General features: G+C 39.7%; 1 protein-coding gene and 1 pseudogene across 3 annotated transcripts in view; both read right to left on the reverse strand.

Moving 5' to 3' along the window:
• Positions 1 to 7,564, reverse strand: part of LOC147799394 (uncharacterized) — a 31,131-nt gene extending 23,567 nt beyond the window's left edge. For both annotated transcript variants that reach the window (XM_087136164.1, XM_087136163.1), the window contains exons 1-2: positions 7,425 to 7,564; positions 6,475 to 6,591 (exon numbers count right to left, since the gene is read on the reverse strand). In XM_087136164.1, coding sequence (XP_086992290.1) covers positions 6,475 to 6,591 — 117 coding nt within the window. In that variant the 5' untranslated portion in view covers positions 7,425 to 7,564. The remainder of the gene's footprint in view (positions 1 to 6,474; positions 6,592 to 7,424) is intronic.
• Positions 7,565 to 8,995: 1,431 nt separating this feature from the next.
• Positions 8,996 to 21,987, reverse strand: LOC147799395 (uncharacterized; annotated as a pseudogene). Its single transcript, XR_015425075.1, has 7 exons — positions 21,807 to 21,987; positions 19,585 to 19,666; positions 18,415 to 18,585; positions 17,745 to 17,838; positions 16,919 to 17,435; positions 14,130 to 14,282; positions 8,996 to 13,104 (listed from the first exon to the last, which is right to left on the reverse strand). The product of XR_015425075.1 is annotated as an uncharacterized LOC147799395 (transcript).
• Positions 21,988 to 25,456: the final 3,469 nt, after the last annotated feature.

A 25,456-nucleotide genomic window follows, 5' to 3' on the forward strand; every position in this document is an offset into this window, starting at 1 on the left:
AGAAAACATCTCAAACTCAGGGAAAGAAATTTGTTTCATTTCATTGTATTAGAAACCCAAAGTCCTGAGACACACACACACATAAAAACTACACTGTTTCTAGCGACTCCATGTTTCTATATTGGATCAATGTCAAATTACTGTACATGTATATGTTTGACACTTGATTCAATATAGAAATACAGAGTGTATTCATTCCAGACCTGATCTACTGTAGCTTCAAAGGAATGAATGGTAAACCACACAAAATAAGTCATTAACCTGGAATCTCTGGAGAAACAAAAACTTTCCAACCATAAACATTACTGACTCATATCATCAAGTTAAAGAAACACTCACAGGACAGTTTACTCCAAGGCTTGCTAAAGGACAGAAAGTCAAAAGATGACTTATCTGACAGGTGCTCAAGTGTGCTGGACAGTGGGTGGGGCCTAATCCTGCCATGCCTAGAGTTTACTGGTGATGTTCACAAGTCTGAATGTTCACGTGCGACACCTCTGATGAATCAACAATATGCCTTATTCACTACACAAAGCAACACATGTACAAGTCTTTAAAGAGACATAACCGCTGTTTAATTCTCCTTCTAGAATGGGGGAAAACTATTTTCTTCCGCGATGAGAAATCTATAATGTACATGGATAGTTTTGTTACATGTACATGTATCTTATTCCTAGGATCAAAATTAAAGCAGAGCTACTGATTTTCATATTCCCATTTTATGACACTTTTTTTCAAATTATCAGTTGAAAATTAAAGACAACGCCACTTTATGTTTAACCTTTTTGTTAATTAAGTAGTTTCAACTTGAAAGGATTAAACAAATTTCTGCCCAAAATTATGATGTAGAGTGTGAATACACCAGCAAAGAAATCTGTCCAGCTTTCAAAAACTTGTCTCCTCAGTAAACACGTGTGCACAAGAGGGGTCGCTTTTATTTACGTAAGGTGAATTCAAAACTCCTACAGGTCCATTTTTTTTTAACTGAGGTGAAAACATACTATGAGTAAGTAATATCAGGACACATCAAAATAAGAGACAGGGCAAGAAAATTGACAAGACCCATTTGATCTTGACCCTCTAAGGTCATTTGTCAAATCATGATCAGAGAGATTGACTGTCTGGTCATTCCCGCAAGGCTGATCAGATGTCCCGCAACCAAAAAAAAAAAAAAATTAGATGTTAGTCATTCAATAAATTGTCTTTTTCCCTGGATTTCTTGTTTGTTTTGGGTGACTCTAACTTAAGGTGAAGACTGGACAGGAGGATTTGGACTGCTTTCAAAAATATATATCACAGTGATGAATCAATTAAAGAACTACTGTAGCAGCCTAAAAGCCAAAAGCTACATCCCAACACGACAATGGAATAATCCTGTGCAGCCCAACCCACTTTTCACATGGGAAATTAACAAATATGAAGCAAGATGTGAGACGGAGAGAACCCCCCCACTTTGTGTTGGTCATTGTTTCAAGGAATTCTTTTCAGACATCCAGGGGGGATGTGTTAGGTAACAATGGTCTAGAGCGTGTACAGCGATTGGCCCTGTTGAGGGGTACCCCTTGGTCTCATTTTTTGCTGGAAATAAATTAACACATGCTTCTCTCTGATGCCATATTGCTTTGGAGCTGTATGTGTCATATGTGAGTGCACCCATGGCTGACATTTGTGCATGGCTGTGATTGGTCAAAAGACCATAGGGCGGGGCTTAATAAATCAGTCTGGTTAAAGCTGACACAAACGCTGCAGATCTTTCCTAAGATAACAGTCAGGACATGGTGCGACTCTCTGCTGTATAAACTGAAGTGCAACAATCACACGATAATAATGCGATAGTTACTTTGGTTTCCAAGATACTAATGGTGCCAACAAGATGTATTAAAATGCTTCAAACTGATTCAACTCAACAGTTTGTAGATACAAAAATTCCAAGATTGACGTCAACATGACGTCACTTCATGTATATACATATATTTAGGAGTTTAGGTTTGGCTTACCCTGTAAAATTGATGAGAGTTTGCTTAGTATGTGAATAATGTCTCATGACATCACAAAACATTTGAACCCAACCTGCATATCTACTTGGTCTACACAAGGTTTTGAAAACAGAAGTTAGAAAAATGTGCAGGAGATCCGTTGAAAAGACTGTTAAAATTAGTAAAATCTAAAAATGCATTAAAAATATCACATTTTCCTTTGTGAGTGTGCCTGTACTACAATGTGTGTTTCGTCCAAGACAGACTTATGCTTCTGGAGATACTGGCTTGCAACTTTGAGGCGTGTCATGTGATCTCTGTCATTGCCACGATGACCTAACTCTACAAAATAATATATGTATGAAGGCTGATTCTCTGTGTATGTTTGATGAAATATTGCAAAGTGTCCGAAGCCACCCGTAGTAAACTGTGTACAGTTTGTACTAAATATTCAAAATTTAATAATAAATCACGTGACGATAACCTAACTTCGCAAATATGATCTGGAGTAGAAGCTCTGCCAACCTTATTACTTTGACGTTGATCTGACATTATTAAGTAGGTGTATTAAATTATACTTTCTGATGATGTCATCATGATGTTACCAATTTTCAAAATTCGCCCACACATCTACTTTGCAAACATGTGCATAAGTACTGAAGGTCTTGGAAAATGAATTTTTTAAATTTCCTTCTTTCCTTCCAAAGATAAAAAAAATCTTAAAATACAAAAAAATGAAAGAAGTTGTTAGATATCCAGTGATGACATTCATCATTGTTTCACCTCAATTTTCAGGTCCTCTTGGACATTCATTTTTGTGAAAGATAATGTTATACTTTTTTTATTAAAGCAACTTGAGCTCCAATAAAAGGAAAAATTTTACATGATTTTGATATATTTCCCCTTTCTTTCAACAGAAAATCCATTGGATATTTAGTAAATTCATGTAATACATCTTCTTTGTTGAGTTTATATTATTGTTAAGACACGTACATGTGCATGTACAGTCTACATGTAACTGTTAATGATGAAACTAAGTAATTGAAACTGCTCTGTTGCTTGCGCATTTACACCTTAGGGAACTACATGCTTGTTTAGAGTCCTGTATATTACTGACTGGACCACACACTTACATGTGCCTACATATATTTCATCACTGCATACGTGTACAACCACCACAGACCATGGAGGAAGGTGGCAATTCCAAAGTTAACTTATCATGCGGATCCACGAGGCATATTCACAGTGTGGATAAGCAGTGTTTATTACTGTTATGGGCCTTGGGTGGGTAAGGGATGAACTGCTGATAGCATCTTTTCATCATCACAGGCAGGTTTGGCTGCAGCAAGCTTGTTGGCACCCTACCAGATCCTGGCCAGGCCATGCTGTATACCCAAGGCATGCACAAAGCCTATGTTCTACACAACGCCCTAACAAATAGCGTTGTGACAGACGAAGATGCAAGATTGCAAAGTGACCAAAGTGGCACTGATAGAAATTGAGGAGACAATTGAGAAGAAAAGACAAAAACAGAACAAAAGTAAAGGCTTTTGCGCACGGTTGTGCACTAGGGCTGAGTTAATTCATTATTTGAATATTCGACCTTCAATTCAATCAAATATCCAAATATTAGGTTGTACCGACTGGCAGGTTGATGATGAACAATCCACAAAATCAGTTGCAATAACGCATGTAAGGAGTATCTCCAGCCACACTTTAGCAAATTTAGAGACGAACAATACTTCTTGACATTTAAAATTTTTTAATGAATAATTTACTTCTTGAATTGTTGTAAGATTTCTGTTGCTTTTCATTTGAATCTGCTTGGAAAAAGACTCCATGGTGCAATTTTTCTCACTTAAAACAAAAGAAAATTTTTCTTTCATTCTCATGAATTTTGCATTTGAATATCCGAATTTGGAAAATAATATTCGAATATTCGATAATCAATTGAATATCCGGATATTCGGCACAGCTTTGTGCACAAGCCAATAGCTTGTATTAATAACCAGCAATGGCACAAATTAGCAATTCGTGCTCAGCAGGTCTCGAGGCAAATGCCCCAAAACCTTCAAGCAAGTGCAGTGAGTTCCAACAAAAAATGAAAAATCTAATCTCTTGTTCCCACTCAGCACCAACAGTTCATGAAGAGGTAGCTGTTGCTTACATTTTTGCCAATCTGCACTTGCATGACATACCCACAAGGCAGTCCCTGCAGAACTACATGTACATGAAGTACAGTACCATGTTGACAAATCACTCTTAATCCAAACTTCAGCTCAAAAAGTCTTGATCATTTGTATGCACCTCCACAAAGTCTCGTACATTTGTCACAGTACAACTGGGCTCTACTGTATATTTGTGCAAACAGGCTTGAATCCCATCAGTGCTAACAATAACATGGGTTTTCCAATCCATTGATTTTTCTTCTGATTACATGTATGACTGTACCTGAACTTATTGAACAAGTTGGTCATACTGAATTCAAAGCAAGGTTAACTTTTTCATTTTGGGAAACTGAGAATAAAAATGAACACTAAATAAAGTTCATCACATATGACTGTCAATTATGCTGATGAATAATCAAAATTTGTGAGGAAGTATATCCTAATGTTTTAAGCCACGTAAAAAATGACACTGAGGCAAAGCACCCAAACTAGTCTGGCACCAACCCATTTAACAGAGAACAGTGAATAAGATATATAGATCCTGAGAACAAGATCAATGGTGGCTTCCCTGTTAGAAAGGGTCTGTTCTCAAATGCCATTTTCCCATCACCTTTTTCATATATTAATTGTTTATTCAGGCTTTTTAAAGCCTTAGTCAAGAGAGCAGTTACAAGAACTAATGTCATTATGAGGTTTTGTTTTGGTATTGAGGGCTAATTATTGTTAAGACTAAGTACATGAAAATGTACCAGTACTGCTTAAATATTATTCAGTTATTTTTGTGCAAACTTAATGCAATCAAATACAAATGCAATGGATTGTCTACATGAAATAAATTGTTTCAATTTACTGGAAGAATGACATTTGGGTGACAATGTAATACACCAGATCTGTTCATGTATACTTCTTATAATCATGGATAAAAACGATATTGGTTATCCTTTACATATGATAAACAGTCTACTGAAACAGATACCTGTAAATGAGAGTTCAATGACCTTTCTTTTCTCCTAGACTGGACATCTGTAATAATTTTTCACTGCTTACACATGATTATGGTTTCAGTTTTCCTCAACAATCAGTGATAAACCCTTATTTCTAGGTTAAACGTTGAGCGCATTTTCTTTGAAGCCTGTTCTGAAACCAAAAGTGTAGCACAATGGACAGGCACAGAATTAACAGTGTAATGAAGTGAACAGCAAATCAGTAAGCAGACAAAACATGTAGGTACCATGACAGCAATGCAACAGGGAAAAAAACAAAACAAAACCAAACAAAATGAAACAAAACTACCAGTGCCATTAGGACAGAAAAGGCAATTTACATGTAGCATGCTTTGTAGTCTGAGAGGAAGTACACATATTTATTTTATTACTCTCTTCCTGGATCGTTATAACACAGACTTAGCAGTTAAGAATAGTATTTCTGAAATCAATGCACTAGTCACAAAAGACAAGTCGCATTGTGAAGTGAAGGGATTTATGGAAAGAACTGTTTTCTGGTGCAAGATACTGTAACTGGTTGGATGCTAGCACAAGGTGTATATTTAAGGTTACACTGTGAGTGTGTTGCCAAGTGCAATAATACATTTTGGAAGGGAATTACCATAATTTTGAGGTTGACACTCTTACTGTATATGACTTTAGAAAGTGAAACACTTTCAACACATTTACAATCAATAGGCCTACACTGATCGGAAGGAATTTCTCACAACAAACGATTAGTTCACACGAGGAAAAATGAAAAAAACTCTGAAGTTTTGTCATCAAATTTTAGCCTGGATGAAATTTTGATCATTTCTTTAACAAATAAACTTGTTGCTCCGATCATCTAACAGAAACAAGAGCTTGACACTGGACCCATTAAAGTATGCAGGGTATACATGCACATGTATACAAGCACTAGGGGTTTGCAACCAACGTCTTCCCTCTACCCTGTTTTCACTTCCTGTTCCTCTCAGACATTCTCAGAAAACTTAGTTTCCCTTTCAAGACCAAGTACACAAGTAACTGTTACACAATGCAAATCATGTATACATAGTTTGTAGCAGTATTGCAGCTGTCAGTTGCCATGTTATCAAATGGTGAACATTTACCAACTACAGGTACCGCGTACCTCTCCAAAAATAGGTGAATGCAAAAGATGTATTTACAAAACTACATGTATTATTTAATCTTTGAACACTGTAAACAATTGCCAGCTGGGAGCACATGTACATGTATCACTGCAGATACGTTTTAACCAAGTACATGTACATACAGGTACATGTATGTTGTACACCCGAGCCCATGCACCCTGATTTATACGTTTGCCATTGTTTATGCACATACCCTTGGGCTCAGTATTTGGAGAACAGCATCAAATTCTTCATCTGTTAGATCCAGAAGGTGGGAACCCGATATAGTAGAGTTCACTCTTGAAACAATACGCCTGGATGAGCAGGCCATCTGTGGGTGAGAAGTAGACTACTGTACTGCACAGCAAAATGGGTGCCGCCATGAACTCCTGTGCAATTCTGATGGATACTGGTTAGTTAAACCCTGTCAGCCAGCACAATTTCATGACTAAAATTGGACTCACTAAGTCTATGGCTGGGTCCTGTGTAGCAATCCTGAATTTTAAAAGATTTAATGATGCAACAGGCCTAGGTAGATATTTGCACAAAATTTAGCAGTAAATTTGTAGACCACAAATTGAATGTTAAAATAAATAGCTGAGGCATATCAAATTAAAAAAAACCTATTTACAGGTCTGGAACTGCCATCTTTGAGTTTGAGGATACTTTTCAATTGGTCACTTGCAAATTAAATTTCTTTTGCTGGACCTTTGCAATGAGATTTAAAGCAAAAATTTGTTCTGCTGGTTTGGAAAGTTTTGAGGGCTTTTTCTTTGAAATGGGGAGAAGTAAGTTTAAAATATATCGAATGCTCTGAATCAATGAATCTTATTAAACAATAAAACCTAGGCCTAACAGTAAGTCAGTATCCCCCACCCCCAAAAAAGAAACTCTGCGGTTTCGACTTGGAACAGAGCCTACAGGAAGGGAATTGGTTGCATCCCCTCTCCTTTCTTTCCTGAATTACAAGTGATTCATTTTGTGAGGCACTTTCCTGTGATGTCGCTTGAGTCATATTCCCATCGTCTGCTACAAACAAAAGCTTTTTCGTATTAAACAACCCCCTCACTCGTCTAGACTGAACGCCTTCTTCGTAACTTTCCAGAGATTATCCGATAAGAAAAAAATCTCCTTAAGGTTCCTTATTAAAAGGCGAAAACTTACCTTGAGTACACCGAGTGATCGTTGAAACTAAGCTTGTAAACCTATTGCAAGAACACCCGTAAAGACGCCGGGAAACTGTAAATTTTGTGGCGCGCTAAACCCCGCAACGAGGAAAAGCTGACACTTCGAACAGCGGCCATTTTCCTGCTAAAATTGAAAAACGTCTGCCGAGAAAAGTTTTCTTCGCCACGAGAGGGCGTACTGCAGAAAACTTTTGTAGTCAGAGGGTCAGAGTACCCTTTTCCCAGTTTGTAAAAATTTCATATTACTTCATAAGCTGAACATTTCAAATGTTTTTTTCTGGAGTTTAGTTTAAAAAAATCAGTGGTTCAGCGAAAGCATAACCCAACATAAAGGTATACATCCGTTATGTCACTACTTGTATTCTTTTCGGTAATTTCTACAAGAATGACATTTTCAAGCGCAAATGGACGAAGAGAAAGTGTTTTTGTTTGGGGGGGAGGGACATCAAATGAATTAAGCTCAGGTCGATGTCTTCAAATGCAGAAGGGCAGTAAGTGCCCGTCTCTGTTTATAAGGGAACTGTTTCTTGGCTCTCTTTCAGGAAAAGCAGGGGAGTTGCCAGCCAGACTTTCACTCTCCAAATCAAATCATTTCGCCGTTCATGACAGGATGTGTGGTTTAGAGTAATGCCGTCTGCCGACCTTTGTTCCATCCCTTGGACCTAGGTTCGTGATGATCTACTGTCTGGAATTTCCTTTTGTGATAAGTGATTGTATTGATTTGTTTGCAAAAATGGTTAAGAAACACCTGTTTTCCGAGAAACATACAGAATTTGCTGTTTGGTTGTTATCGTAAAGCTCAAGTGAAAGGGATATTGTGAATTGTGAGCAAATCGCAAAGAAAATTAAATGGAAGTCCCTTGTTAGCTGAAGCTCACTGACACATGAATTTGAATTTCTCAACGTAGAATCCCTAGTAATGTGTTCTAAACATGGAGGGGGGTGGGCCAGGAAACTCTTAATGAATAGGCCACTATCGTTTTGTATGGGAGGCCACAGTTTGCAGAAAAATTACCCATTGATAGGTTTCCGATTTTACCTCAATTTCATTTAAAATATATATCGTCCCATTCATTTCAAGGAGGGTTATTGTTCTGTTATCTGGTGTTTTGATAACTGCTTCGGATTTTTAACATCATGTGCATTATTCTGTAACTTTTGTACCGACGATCAGCCATAGCATCCAGTTGTAGAAAAAACACAACTGAGATGTAATATGACCAGACGTTATAGTTCACATCCTGTGAATCGTTGGCCAGGCCTCATAGTTCATATCCTGTGAATCGTTGCTACAGCACTGGTAGGTAGAACTTCACACACAAACTTTTTGCACATGACTGATTTTGTTGCATGACCGACAAAATGAAAGTGATATTTGTAGAATGGAACCTAATAGATACAACAAGCCATTAATTCACCAGTTTTTCTACAAACACAGTGTTTTTTCTTTATTCTAAACAATTACACTATAAAAAACCAAATTGACAGCAACCCATCATTAAATAATGGCCAATGATGCCTTCTGCTACCCAGCATATCAAGGTTTGACACATAACTGTTTAAAATTTAATATTGACAAAAATCATCCTTCTTGTGAAACAGCAAAAACAGGGCATCATCCCTTTTTCACAATAATCAAGTAAAATTCTGTTCTGCTGCAAATTTGTCTGTACAATTCATAGATGCAATTTTCCTTGGCCTGTAAGACTTCACTATACTAACACACCCAGAATGGACGTTACATCTGTATTTAAATCAATGATTGTTTTTCACAATGGGCTGGGCAACTTCACAAGAGGTAGAACTAAGCTTTGCATGGGGAAAACCTTACAACACGTACAATACAAATTTTGCAAAGGCTTCTTCAAGGAAATAAAAGTGAAGATTTCCCACAAAATTTAACAGAAGCAAGCAGAAAATATCGTTCTGGAATTTGAGAATGTTACAATTTGCATTACATGACATTTGTAAACAATAATCTCCAAATGTGTACAAACAAAATAGTCCCCCCCCCCCAGCGGCAAATCATGACTACTGTGAAGGGTGACAGAGAATGTCACTGCTTAACATGAGTTTACAGTGGCCGGGGGGGGGCTTTCTAGGCTCACTTATGTGGGTTTGCAGAATTTGTATCGATATCAAAGATGCTGAACAACAATGGGCAATATGCCCATAACTGGGTGACGCTCTAGAAATGTTTGCACAAATCCTAAGGGAGCCATTACAACAAAACAAAAACCATACCCCCCCAAAAAGCTTCAGGCATGGCTAATGGAGTACCCATAGCTGCAGGTGTTGAAATACTGGTGGGTATAATGTATATTCCATTGGAAAATTTTCATGGAACAGCCCTGAGTGATGTGCAACAAAAAATTATTGCCTTCATTGTCTAGGCAAGGGGAAAAACTAGGATTTTTTTTCTTTCTTGAAGTATGAAAGCCAGTTTCAAAACTTGCCAAAAAATTCACTAGGCCAGGAACTTGACTTCAGGATGTACAAAACATGTCTATCAAAACCGAGCTGTGCAAAGTAGCTGAAATTGTTTGGAGTAATGAAATCAACTGATGTCAAAAGGTAGTGAAAGCATTGGACATGAGAACAGCACTATGTCTGATGCCATAGAAGCAGTACATGTATGCTCCATCATGTAGGAACTACCCAAGTGTAGATGTGAATGAATCGCTGTCTGATGATCACATGAAATCTTCCAAAAGGAAGAAAAATGGTAACATAATACAACACAAACCCAAAACAAAAAAACACACACAAAACAAAAAAAGAAAAAACAAAACAAAATGAAAACATAAAACTGAAACATAAAAAAGAAAAACAAAGGAAACCAAAAGAAAACAATACTAAATAAAGATAACAAAACAAATGCAGGGGTGTGAGTGGCCACTTTAAATTGAAGTTGAAAATAGTTAGCACAAGCTGAAATATTAAGAAAATTCCATACTTTGGTACAGACCAGGGGCACAAACTGAAATTCAGGGTCAACATCTACACCAAAAAAGCAGACATCAGCTAAAAAGCCGAATTTTCACTCCCTGCAAATGCTCAAGTAGAACATGTTTATGCTACATCATGAATGAACTACCTGAGTGTACAGGTGAATCATTTATGAAAGGGCTAATGCACTCAATTGACATCACCAGCTGTCAGATAATCACATGAACTGATATCTTGGACATGACCCATCCTAGCCACACACTGAGCACCATTAGCACCGATTAACACCACTTCAAAGTATCCAATCAAACAATGCACTGCATAAACAAAGCCAACATTCCCACTGGACCTTTCCTGGTTTGCATATGCAGAGAGCGTGTAATGACCTTGGCAAAAAACTGGAACAAAACGGCACTCGAAACTCAAGAAGTGTTGTTTCAAATGCCTTTTTAAGGTGGCCGTACTATTTTCTTCAAGCTAAGCGTCATCATCAGGGACTGTTTGCTAATGCCGTATGCATCACGTTGCATTGATATGGACACAAGACTTCACAGGCATGTATCAGTCATATTTTTTCCCCTCTGAATGCACACTAATAAATAAACTTCACACACACTTCCGCTGTTACAACACTGAAAAACTGATCAGGTATTTCCAAACAGAAAAAAGAAAGTCTGGCACATTTTTGGGGGAAATATTTCAGCGATGTATTGCCATGTATTAGCTACACGTATGAACAACTATAAGCTACAAAATGGTCATTCTTTGGTAAGGGTAAGGTTTGTTGAGGGACGGGATGACAATGGGGGAGGGGGCACTTTAAAATCGGTTATAGTCTACCCATCTCAGGCATCACAGCGTATACTCAACTTCCTTATTGGTCCATCTTCATTAAGACCTAACAGGGGCCAGATTGATCTTTCAATTTCCTCCTAAGAACTCGGCTGTCCCATGCCGGATTTCTTACAAACTTAGTGTGTGTGTAAAGACACTCTTTACCATATGGTTTTGTCATTATGGTCATTTGAAGTTGAAGGCTACTCATGTGTCAGCTGGCATGCATTGAGCACGGCAGTGGAAAGGAACACATTTTGGCTGACCTTCCTCGTGGAAATGGGCCCTATGTGAGAATGGTATGTTTGATTTTCACAAAAATGGAGTCAAAATGACTGCAAAGAGTTACAAAAACCCCTCAAGGCTCCGCTCATGGAAAAAATGCACTGCAGTGAAATTGGGAAAATGTCAAGGGGAGGGCAGATTCTCTCCTCCCCCCCCGGTTCTTTTGGGTGAAGCGATGAAACTAAGATTTTCTGCAACTTTCGGGCCATAAAATGATAGCAATGCACATAGCACATCAAACATGTCAACAAAAGTGCTCTGTACACAAATTACATGGCAGAATTAACAGAATAACAAATTTCAGACATTTACGTGTACAAATTCACTCCACAATGTACTTCGCGTACAAGACTCTAAACACCATTAACCCTAACCCTACATAATACTAAAAATTACTACTCAGTAGTAAAATGTACCAAACAGCACTGTCGCTTGTATGAGTACATGACCTTATTGTTCACTTAAACCATAAAATACAATAGATAAGACAATGTACCATACAGTGATGTGGCATTATGACTGCATGACTTTATTGTTCTCTGTACGAGTAACAATGAAAGTGCCCTAGCTGGAAGTAGTAATTTGTAGGGCTTGGTCCTTCAGGCTCAGACTACTACGTAGTATTTTGTAGTACTGAATCCTGTTAGCCAAATGATATGCTTGGGGGTTAGGGTTAACTGTCTCACTGTGGAAAATGAAATATTTGTTAATCAAAATACATGTACATCTATGTCTATGACATAAAAGCACCCTTTGGAGGCCGAATTACAATTATCTGCTGAGCATTTCTTTCTCTTTTCCACTTTTGGTTACAAATGCTGCTCTCATTATTTACAGATAAATTACACAGGAAGTATGATACATAAGGACCTGCACTTGGTTACAAACAAAAAAACAAAAACGCTCCTTCGTTTTGAACACATTCACATAATGAACCAGATTCAGAAATCAAAGCCTTTGATTGCTTGGTGACTTCAATCAGTTGGCAGCTGTGGTCGCAGAGGAAAGTAGATGAAAACAGCATTCTTCCCCTGTGACAAGGAGAGATGTATGGTCCAAATACCTACTACCGTGCATCTACATGAAACCTGGAGGCTCTATAGCACTGTTTAGTATTGTGAAAACCTGATACAAACCTTACTCTGAATAACTTCCCTTTTTTCAAGGCAGCCTCCAATGTGAGATTGGATTCTTGATGTTTCTCCTTCCGAGATTCATACAAATAAAAAATGTGCACATCAAAGCTCATTTGTGCTCCATGGGAATTTCTGCTTCAACAGCTGTCTCTTTTGACGTGCCATCTGACTGACTAACTTGCTCTGAAGATGCCGATGATTGACTGGCAGGCTCTTCTGAGGGGTCTTCTGTCTTGTCAGATGGTTCTACGGCCGCTTCTGAATGGTCTGCTGGTGTGTCCACAGTACTTGTAGCAGCCGATGTGACCAATGGGGACACCTGTTCTTCCTGTGAAGGCTGGGTAAAAATGGAATGAGTTTGATCTGGTTGGAGGGCTGATGTGGTTTTCGAGCTTGATCCTTCTTCAGTAGTTGACCCTCCCACATCAGTAGAGGAATCCACCAAGTCAGGCCCTGCAGATATTCAAAGTAAAAGATGAATATATGAACAAACTTCAATAAAAAATAAACCTCTAGTCTCCAATCTAAGACGAGCCAGTGACCCACATTGGCCAAGAAATAATTTGGTTCAGTAAGTTTTTTAATATAATTTTGGTGGACAAATTAAACCGGTGAACATGCTTGCCTGAAATCTGTACATAAAAAATTAAAGTAAATTCTTGATATAAAGACATTTTTCAACAAAAATGCTACCAAAACAGCAAATTCTCAAGTCTCTCTTTGTTTTTATTTATTTGCAATCCTTTTCAACAACAACAAGCGCCTTGTAATAAGGCAATTTGGCTTGTCTCAGCAACCTTGTCTCACTGACAGTGGACTCCAGAGCAAATATTCTGCATAGCAAATAGTCCATACAGTCACGCGTATAACTGCTTATTTATGATGATGATTGCTAATGCAAGATGTGTCCATGATTATTAACATATACATGTACTTGCTGGAGTAGAAATGTTATGCTAATAACCTTCAAGCACATGAACCTTCTTACACAATGTACGTATTTGCAATAAGATAAAGTTCCTTGTAATCCACGGCACATGTTAACTGTTAGTGGGCAGAATTTTCTGCAGTATTCAATGAAGGTTAGGGCTGTGCCAATTATTCCAAAATTTGGATAATTGATTGATAATAGTATAATTGAACATTTTTTCAAAATCAAACACTTCTGAGGTGAAAAACTAGTGAATCAAAAAGGGAAAAAATGATTATTTCCTTACAAAATTGCCTTCTATTCATATTCCAAGGTGTTATGAGCAAACTTTAAAGCAGCTGAGGCATATACCCGCTAAGGCCCAAAAAGTACTGTTCTCCTAAAGTTTTTCTGTTTTGTAAAACCATGTATAGCCTGCTAATGCTTTATGGGAGGCAGATTATTCAATTAAAATATATTTGAACGGACCCAGCAATAGTACGGTTCTGTTTTTCGATAAGCAACACCATGAAATTGGGCCTACATGATGCCTAAACAATCAACTGACCTGTTGGGGCTGGAGTGGGATCACTTGCAGCATTAGCATCCTTTGGAGGTAGGGTGTCAAAATATGCAGGACCGGAGGGTAACGCTGAATCTGGAGAGCTGTCGCCGCTGTCTGCGCTGTCCATGGAGGAGCAGCTGTCATGATCCGCATCTCCTACAATCAACAATATTTCACAAATAATGAATATTTATGAGTGCGACAGTCAGGATCATTTCGTGATGGGAGAGATCGTTCTTTTCCACAAGGCAAAACAACTATGTAGCATTCATTGGTTTGTTTTACACAACAGCAGAATGAACCAATAGTAAACTTTGGGAACAAGTTGCAGTTTACTTTGTCAGTCCAAAGTAAAACTTTACCATGAAAATGGGAACATGTAACCCTAACACTCCTGAATCCTCCAATGTTAATATGATTTTACACACACCTTAGGGAGTTAAGGGTAATATTCCTTAACTTAGTTCATTCATTCTTGGATAGACTCTCTTGTGTATCGTTTCATTTTCTCTCATTGTTTGACAACCTGTTTAGTCAACAATAATTCTACATTATTCCTTCAGCATTTTATTGTAAAGATTCATTATGATAATGCTTTGTGGGTTGGGTTTAAAGACAAGAACACTTCTGGGGCCAAAACCTAAATCCATACTGTACTTTTGTACCAGCCCCACGTTGACCGCCTCATGTCATGTGCAAAGCAGCTGTTCATAGATCATGCCACAGCCCCTGATCACAATCCCAATCTTCAGTCCTATTTTTCTAGTTTAAATTTCAACTAAAAAAATAATACCTAGGCTCATGAGCCAGCAGAACAACAATTCTTCAAAATCATCCCCTCCCCCCAAAAAAATTAAACTGGAACTTTGGAGGAACATGTGAACTTATTGCTATGAAACGCCATTCAATGACGGGTCTTAACAAAATGTTCAGTAGAGTGATCAATCAGTATAAACATTTTTAGTCAGAGGGACTCCAGCTCATTAAAAAGTACGGTGGCCTGCCACACAAATGTTTTTGCAAGAGTATTTTGGGCTAATAAGTGCAAGCAAAAACTATATCAAATTCATGCGTTTTGTTCAATGAATGTTTATTTTCTTTTCATGTTTCATCTTTTGGGTTTTTTCTCACCGAGGGTCAAATTGCAAATTCCTTGCAGTCATCGCTAAAAAACTCATGCGACAAGCAGTACTGTTACACTGGTTCCCGCTGCTTAAATAGTTCTGTTATGCCTGGCATGTTGGCTGCCATAGGAACCATTCTATAACAGTTGGCCATTGACTGATAATATCTGATGTTGGCAATTGGTAAGAATTGCCATAAACAAGTCTTGCTGAAAGCATGAAACCTGCACATAATTATCAAAGTTTTCTGAGCGTTAAGTCACATACACAAGGGTCTTTCTGCATTTTCTTGTTTGATGAGGTAAAATCCCTTGTTTGTAGCGATAATTATAAAGCAAAAATTTCAACATCGCAGTTGCCAATTTGCATGCTGGTGCTCGGCAGCTGTGTATCTACATGGTCTGCATAGTAGACTTGTTACTTCAGAGGTAAAATTTCCCTCAATTTTCAGGTCATAATCATCAGTCCTAAACATTTTTCTTTTATTGACATCAGATTTCCAATGTTCGGTGAAAATGTACAGAAAATTCAAGAGCCAAGGAGAATGTCGATTACTGTTGGTATATCCGATTGTTTGGTATCGCAGTGTGCGTTATAGTGGCATTCTTCTGTACCAAACGCTGACGGCCGTCACCACCAACACTGCTTTTACATAGTGAGATGCCCTTTTAGTTTGACAGTGGCACACATTTCATGTGTTTATAAATGTCTAGGTGCCACACTTTCCCTCTGGAAGGCAGAGCACGAATGACAGAAAAGCTGTCAAATTGCCATCTGCGTCAGAAAAAATGTGGACAGGTTTATTCCAAAAATCTCCATGTACATAAGAGACTTGACGACATTCTGGTAGAGTGAATAAACAACAGGATTTAAAATTTAACAAAAAAAAGTTGCCAGTTCCAGATGATCCAGTAGCCCCGCAGCCAGTGAACTCGCCGCCAGCCAATGGTTCTGGAAAACACTGGAGGGTGATGCCTTTAAAATGTCTTTTTGAAACTGCCGAATCGCCCAAAATTAACTCTGAGATCAATCAGGTTTTCTTTGCGCACCCAACCCACTCCAACCCAACAGATGACAACCATGCTTGATGTCATCATAGGCAAAATGGAAGTTACTTCACTGCATAGTGGTGTTGTATTCGAGTCCATCACAAGTCCCTCATAAGTCATTCAGTCTTAAGCTAATTAACAAGCTATTCAAATGAGCTGTGACAAAAGTATTCTTTTGTCGTTGGTCACCCTGTTACTTATAACTGGCCTTGTGAAAGGACTTGTGATGGACTCGAAAACAACACTGCCGCATAGAGGACTGGGCACTGTGAATGCTGGCCTTGGCTCTAAGTAGTTAATTAGTTTACTCCTCCCAATGTGTTGACTACTAAACCTGACAATGTACAACTCTTGACAGCTGTTAAATTTTGTTGCTTAACCCTAACCCCCAAGGGTTGCTGGCCCTACCCTTCCGCATTCACACAAAGTTAAACACCAATATGGGACTGTATGAGGCTGTTGGACTTTGTTTTTCTGAGGTATGCCAAACCCAATGCAAAACCCAGCTGTTATGGGCCTACCAGGCCTATCCCCACAGAATTAAACACGTTACTTCTGTTTAATTCTGTGTGGTAGGGGAAGGAAGGTTAAGGGTTAATGAAAGCGACTGAATACAAACCCTTGTTGCCATCACTGTCATCTGAATCTCCTGCAGCTGAGGTATCTGCGACTTCCATTGGTTTACAAGCATCTGCTTCATTGTTTGTTGTTGCTGACTCTTTGCCATCTTGGGGATCGCCAGCGATCAGAGGTGACTCATGATCACTGCTGGTAGTTCTTTCATTGGCCTGGTCCGTTTCAAGTTCCGCGGCCGGGGCTTCAACATTTTGTCCAGTGGAATCCACGCTCTGCTCCGGGGGCCGGGAGGGACACTGCGTCGGGGAGAGGCTGGGTACCAGTGGCCTCTTGCCCATTGGTATGGGGCGATCCCGTCCGAGGGAGTGGGTCCCATCCGACGGAGGCAGGTCATCCGAGGGGGCCGAGTCACCTGAGGCCTGGGAATCACTAGAGGGAGTACTTGTTTGTGTGTGGATGTCTGACGGGAATCCGTTTATCACGAGGTTGGGGGTTCCGGATTTCGCAGGAATGGGTGATGCGCTTTCAGTTGGTGTTACGGTGCTAACAACCTGTACATTCTGTTACATCACAAACATACTTTCAATGTATGATTGAGGAGAGATTCCAAGCGTTTAAGAGGAATTACCCATGTTTGACTCTTATCCCTGTAATTTTTTTACCAAACAAAGACAATGTCTTTAAGCTTTCTAAGATGCCTAGCTTGATGTTGTAATTATGAAAAAGCACAAAGAAATTGTTACTGAATAGTAAAAGATTCCAGAAATTTCCTTGGAAAACATGCCCAAGGTTAGAAAAGGGTGAGAATTCTTCTTATTTACTGAGTACAACCATGCCATGCAGCAAGTGATTTCTGAGAATGTTCTTACCTTCTCTACTCCTCTCATGAATTTGTCGCTTCTCTGGTAGTAGCGTTTTGGATGTGTAAGTAACTCACACAGACGCTGCATGGTGAATGGAGCACTGAGTAAAACAACCAAAGTGCACGTGGGTGAGTTTTTGGATGGGGGAAATGAAAGAACAACATGGCCTGAAGCACTCCTACCTGCTTGTTGCACATCCCTCACTGGTGAGAAATACATGTACATGTAGGCTGAGACAAAAACTAAACACCACATAGCAAGTTCAAGTGACGACCACTTGTCAACCACTGGCCACTTTGGCCTGGTATGTGTGTGGCCTTGATTTTCAAGTGACAATAACAACACCGCCAAATGTCAAATTGAATTGAAACTCTCACAGATGTTTTACTTAGGAGTGTCTACATGCAGGCCAACATTGCCAAGTTTTAAAAAAGATCTGATGTGCCAGAGCAGGCTTCACAGCAGTGAGGTGGTCCAAATGTTCTCACCTTTTTTTCCGAGTAGAACTAGTGATGATCAATTGAAAACTCAGTAAATAGTACATCCATGCTTTGAAACAGTGCTTAAACAGCATTACTTTTTAGTCATGGTAAGCACAACTTTCATGGTAACTGTTGTGTAGTGCTATGAAATTGGCCCAAGGCTAGGGGGGTGTCTCACAGGTATGTGCACGCACCTGTTGAATGCATGGAGCGCCCGCAGCAAACGCTCCCTCATATCATCAAACTTCACATTCTCTACATTTGGCAGCACGGGCACCTCCTCACAGGGGTTGGATTGTATGTACTCCTGGATCACATTCTCCAACTTGGTGACGACTAACGGCTTGAGCTTGCTCCAGGGAAACCTACATGTACCAGAAGGATTAATAAGCCTAGAGGTTAGGCAAATGCTGAACCCTTGCCCAATATACACTGCCCTACTAGTTTTGGGCTGTGGCATATAAAGTCTACATGCAAATGACATTCTCCCATAAATCATTTTTGGGACAAGTAATTTACATGTAGCCATGCAATATTCTGCATGTTATTGCAAGATCATGCGGGACATTGTGGTACATTGTGGCACCACAGCACCTAGATAATCAAAAGTTGCACTGATGCACTGTACATGCATATTCACGATGGTTGCAATATAATTACATGTAGACATCACACTGGTACTCTGCAATATATGCAAATGACCTTACAAGCAAATATTTACAGAGAGGAATGTGTCCCTTTGTGGCCACCAAAAAAAAAACCCTACATGTTTTGCTGTCTCTGAATGTCCAAACTTCATGAAATGTGATTGTAATTCCCATAATTATATTCAGGTTGCAACTGGCTTCATAAGAAATGCCAGTCTGAGGACTTGCTTTCAGGACAGTATCAAATACAAAACTTGATGAATGAAGTTGACTACAGTATGCATGTATGTGACTTTTTTCTTTGATCTTTTTTCTTTTTGTTTTAGGGAATCAATACATTGACACGTGTGCACTTACATTCGCCTTGAAGGCTTTCTTACATTCGCCTTGAAGGCTTTGCACAGCCAAAGACTTTGAGCAATCTGATGTGAACATCTGTTTTAATAGCCAGATATTTGCGAAGTACTCTCTTAGTATATTTCGAGTGTTTTTGGAGTGTGTTTGTCACAAAAGTTTGATTGAAAACTTTGTTGTATCAGAAGTTATCACTTTACTTTTTTCACGAACATCAAATTTTGCCACAGTCAGTTTGTGCCACTTTCATCACAACTGACTGCTCAATATTTGGTGGTAATTTATGTCACCAGCAAGTCCTCAACAACAACTCTGCCCCTCAACATTAATCTGACTTAAGTAGGAGTGTATTCAAACACTTACAATGGTTCTCCATTGCGAGCTATTCGGCACAGTAGCTGTTCAAGCTCTGATGGGATCTCGCGAGATGGTTTCCGTTCAAAGGCTGTGTACAGAGGCACAGAAAGAAAACTTAACAATTTGACAATTATAAATCACAATTTGATTACTATTGTCACAAAAACCAAATGTTACTTGAAAAGCAAATCCCCCAGGATTTCACATTCCTTTTGTGATTATGCCTGCTGAAGATCTTCACCATGTCATTTCCAGCACATCAACTCCGCTTGAGGTAAACTAACCACGTGCACTGTCTAACTTACAATACAAGCTGTTTCTTCTGATAAAAAGTACACCAAGTATTCCGACCAAGCAACAAATATCTACATGTATGTTTTTGCGACTACATACATGTACATGTACATGTATGTGTGTTTCATGTTTTCCATAGGTTTGTGCACAAATATGGATGAACCCACATTTCAGATGAGTACTGCACAAAGGTCATTTCCAGAAATTTCTAAAAAAAAACCCCAAATCCGGCCAGATTTCTGCACTCCCAGTTTGACATGTTTGGAAGGTTTATCAAAAACCATCGGAGCCCACAAATCAACAACAAATTTACAGCACAGGGTGTCACTCATTACATGTGATTCGAAGCACTTTTTTCATATTTAACAGTCACATAAACTTGCACATCGAACATTTTTAAAAAACTTTCCGAAAGCTGGAAGTCTATTTTTTCTAGAATGAGTAACTAGGACCCTATGAATCGCCTCTTTTAACATTTGGACATACATGTAGTTGGGCAATCGTAGAGTCCTAATACCCTTCATAGGCCTTCCTTTCCATTAATTGATTTCACTCAACATACATGTAGCTCGTACTCCAAATGAAACGGCCTTGGATTGACGACACTGTGACACTTCTTCTTTGTTTGGGGTCATTCAGCTTCCAAAATCATGACAAACATTACATACATATAATTACTCACAATGCTCGTGTGATCCTGTAAACATGGGGGCTCGGACGATTCAACGGTTTGCCAACTTGACTGCGAACAAATTGACCATTGAGACAGCTCGACCGGGGGGACAACTCAACCATTTATGCCTCAAATGGACAGACAAGTTGACCGTTGAGACAAATTGACAGAGACAAGTTGACTCGTAATGAGTGCTTTTGTGCTTTACATCACTCACACCTTGAGAGATGGGAACAAATGCACTGCGTCACCTTATACTTATTATGATCCCACAAGGAACTTTTTTACCCCAATCCTAATGCAGCAACAACGTTGACAATCATCTTATTACTTAAATTGGTGTCTGAAGAAGGAATAATAAATCCGTGTGTGTCGCAAATTTCATTTTCTTGATAGACTCATTCTTTTAAAGATTTCTGAAACAATTGTTAAAATGTCTACTTTCTGAGTTTGGCCGGCCTCTAGAGGACCATTCACAAAAAGCATGCCGTGTCGGCGCATGCGGGCGGACGACTGATTCCTGTGCGCCGAAATTTTCAGTGTACAGCTTCGATGTGATCCCAGCTACTGGACATACCTCGCTCAGGAATCAGTCATCGGTGCCAAAGCGCCGTGACCTCAAAATCGCTATTTGAACAAGATGGCAACATCGTGCTCGACAACAAGACCATTTTCGATTTGAAGAAGAAATTTCTCTTTTCTTTCCAAATGATTATTATTGGAATCTCTGATTCTGACTTGATCCTAACCTGGGTGCATTAGACAGTATAAGGACCATTTTAGGTATGAATTCAGGGGATTTTGATTCAGGGAAGGCCTAGGCCTCGTAAGAGCTATTTTGAGGAAGCAAAAAACCAATAAGCCTTATCGCAAATACTGCAAGGGTGATTTTGCACAATGGTAGAAACAGGCATTGGAAGGAAAAAGGGGCAATGTTTGCTCCTTTTTCCTTCCCACAATGCCTTTCCACCATTGTGCAAAATCACCCATGCAGTATTTGCAATAAGCCTGAGGCTTACGGAAGGTACTTGGACCCTCGCCAGTGCTCGCCCGACGATGTCCAAATGTTAAAAAAGGCGATTGTGGGGTCCAAGTTACTCGGACTATCGTTAGCCTAACGTTAGGATGGGCCTAGCGTACATTGACCATGCTCATTCATACTCATCTGCTCAAGCACTGTGTCAAGTCGCCTTCGTTTATTTTAACTCATGTTAGACCTAACTATATGATAGGCCTTTATCAAATAACGTGAATCATTTACCATTTAAAGCATCCAGATAAGTCTCAGTGTTCTCCTCTTTTTCATCCGGCATTTTGGCAAGCATAGTTTGAGATCTAAATGCCAAAAAGTGAGAAATGTTCTTTGATACGGCTTACTAGTTAATACTACCAGTTGACCGCTTACAGATGACGACTACAATGCAAATCTCATACCGCGGATACTGTACATATGTACTTATGTATGTGTGTGCAACTGAACGAATTTCACGGAATTCACCGAGGCGGGGATCAGACACAAAAAGGTTGGTAGTCGCGTTAGTCTTAAGCACGTACACACGCATGTCATTAGGGACCAATGATTATCCAAGGTCGGCTTTAGACTGGTCACTAACATTACTATACTGTTATGAAACTCGGCAGCGCGCTTCAGCTGCAGGGCCAGTGTGAACCTGTCGGCAGTAACGATGGGGCGGTGCTCGGAGGAGTTGCGGTTGAGTTTGATGAAGGGGGGAGGGTTCAAGAGAGTCTTTGTCAAAGAATGCGCCTTTTTTGGCAAAGGGCTAGCAGATGAAAAAGGATCCCGGATTGAATAAAAATAGTGAAATAGATGATCAATGTAAACCGGTTGGCCTATGGTGAAACTATATCATAAACGTAGTCATAAAATTGTTGAATACTGTGATACTTTGGTAAAATTGAGCTTCACTGACATAGACTATGATCCGGCAGCCAGAACTAGCTGTCATTACTGCGGGGCCATCCTGGTCGCACGTAGGCGGTTCACGTGAGTTACATTTCTCTCTGACCAACAATCGCTCGTCAACCAGCACCCGAACAAGGCTGGGAAGGGCTGATCGATGGCCTTGCACAGATCATAGGAAATACGTCACACGGGTGTAATCCCGGTGTCAGCTTCCTCATTGTTTCCTTGCAGTTCTGGTTCTGTCTTCTTGTCGATCTTGCTGTTGTAAATTTGGAGACTTGCCCTTCAGTTACCAACTCGTACAGGTCTGAAAGCTCCTTGCCTCTCTCCAAGATAGCTTCCGACAAAAAAGTAGGCAAGGGACATTTTATTTTTCATTGAGAGCGATGAACTGGTTCCACACATGCAGGAGTGGTACATGACATCCGTCAATGAGTTTCCTGATTGATTTCTTGTCCCCCTGTGCTTTGTCATGGTTACTGCCTTAATTTGATTGAGCTACCTCCAATGTAGCGCCCAAACACCTTATCAACTTTTGTCATAAGCTCCTCAGAGTTATCCACGACATTTCTTTTTAAAAAACACGTCAGCATACTCGCCAAATGTCTGACATCTGTCGTCTGAGGCTTTCCCAAAGACTGGATGATAGCTACTGCTATATCCACCAGGTGGGTGGATAAATAAAAACAGGTGTTTTTGTTGGTCATAAAGAATATTTTATAGATGAGTATATAAAGTAAGTAAGCAATCAGTAAATTTATTTATCAGACTTTAGCACCAATACCATAAGAAAACAACACCGGCCAGCAAAGAAAAGCAAGGACATCGGGACCGTGAGTAAAGCTTCTAATTTTCGTCTCCCAACACCATGTTGAATGAGGCCGAAGACGCATTTGCTTTTGAATCCCTCCCCCACCCTAAAAAAAGTTGGGTACGCCGCTGATGAGTTCATGGACATCTACTACAATACATGTCTTCAGATCAGTGTCTGAAACATCTGGGGTATCTCAACTCTAAATGACAAGATGCTTAACAGCTCTGCTTTTGGGATCGAGTTCATTTCACCTCCAGGCTTTGCCAGGGACAGAGAGAGAGAGAGAGAGTTCATGCTTGAAGACAGTTGCTATTTAACGGCACTGAACACTTTGAACGGTCGCTGCCAACTTGCTACTATCTGCTTTGATGGTCTTCTGTATATTCTTCTTTGCTTTATAGAGATCAGCGAATGTTTTGGTGCGATGTTCTTACATTGCATTATGAAAGCCTACCATTTTCTCGATGAGACGTTGCCTTTTATTGTTGATAAACGCTCATTTCCTCGTTTCTTAGCTGTCAGAAAGTCCCCCACCATGCAGAATCTGTGGTTGGCAATGACACTAGAGGGATGTCCTTTCTGTTCCAATCCTCGGCATCAACGTGGTTTTCACTTGGGACACACCAATTCATTTCAGTTGAGTTTCTTGACATCATCAATATCCCACCTTATACTCATGAGAATAGGCCTTGTATGTCCCGGGGGATTTGTGACCCTTCTGACCACGTGATGCAAAATCTGTCTCTGGCTTGATCATTCTGCGTGATGCCAATTATACCGTTTTGCATTTTACAGGTCCTGTTTACCCACTAATCAGCTAGAACCTGGATTAAATAACTTTCAGATCTCTTCACAACAAAATTGCATGGATCTCCAGTGCTATTTTCTCCTGAAGTTTCATATCTGCGAGCTATACGTGTCCCCACCGTGCATAGTTTGTTTCGCCGAATAACCCATCTCACTCAGCTCATGAAATGAAGGCGGATCACCCCCATGTCTGTTAAGCACAGTTTGAAGTTGGGATCGTTAAGATTTTTCTTGCTAACTCTTTGATCAGGTCTTGAATGATTTATTTATGCAGCTGATCCAACAGCAGCTTACTGCAGTGGAAAGTTCTTCAATGTCACAACTACTGCTCTTTCTATAACATTTCAGCCACAGTTTGAGCACGATGCATGACTTTTTGCCACATGTACGTGACCATTTCTAACAAGGACGGACTCAAACATAGCTCATTTTATGTTGTCTTTGCGTTTGATGATATACACTGGTTCCAAGGCTGTTGATAACAAAATTCAGGTGCATACAAAGTTTAAATGTTTCTGAAAATAAAAACAACCACAACTCGAACATTTATAGTACAGGAAGCACTTTCCCAAAGCTGATGGGGAAGGGCTGATAGTTTGGCACTGTGATTGGTTACATTGTGCACGAGGCTGTGACCGCGGGGTCATCACTTCCTGTTAGCGAAGCGTGGTTAAAAATTATTGGTTCGCCAATAGCAATGTTTTGGCACGGACAAAGTGTCGGGGAACAATGACAGTGTGATCATTGTGTGGTACATATAATTTTTCTTCTAAGTATCACTGATCACGTATCTTTGGCGATATATTTCAAATCGTTGGTTATCTTGATCAATGTTGGATCAACAATATTGTTGTGAGAATATTTTCTGAAAAAAATTGATAACCGCCGCTTATAATTATGTAACGCATTGAGCGAGTTCGCGCGCCTGGCGGAAATTTACTTACAATGCTCTGCGCGTCGTAACGACTTGCGGTCACAGGTCGTGCATGATGTAGCTGATCACCGTGTGCAAAGCCATCAGCTCTTCCCAACGGGTTGCACTACACCAAATACGCGCCCATAGAAACAGTGCAAAATCGGAGCGAAATAGCGCCGTCTGTTGACTCTCGTGAAGAGATTGGCCTCCGTTTTTTCACTGGAAATTCAAGATTATGGCCAGAAGATGACTTTTCGTTTCATTTTCATGGGGGTTAGCCACGAAAAGCTTTTTATTCGCCTTCCAAGGAAGATACCCCAAAACAGTAGTAAAACAAAGCGCTCATTTCCGAATGTAGCCGTCTGCCTCTATCCAAAATAAGCCCACAATTTGGGGCTTTTTGTAAAAGAAATACCCCAAACTGGAAACTATCAGTCTCCAATTCGGGAT

Source organism: Acanthaster planci, linkage group LG04, assembly GCF_054643075.1.
Source record: "Acanthaster planci isolate LZ-2023a linkage group LG04, COTS_SCS, whole genome shotgun sequence".
Taxonomy (NCBI): Eukaryota; Metazoa; Echinodermata; class Asteroidea; order Valvatida; family Acanthasteridae; genus Acanthaster; species Acanthaster planci.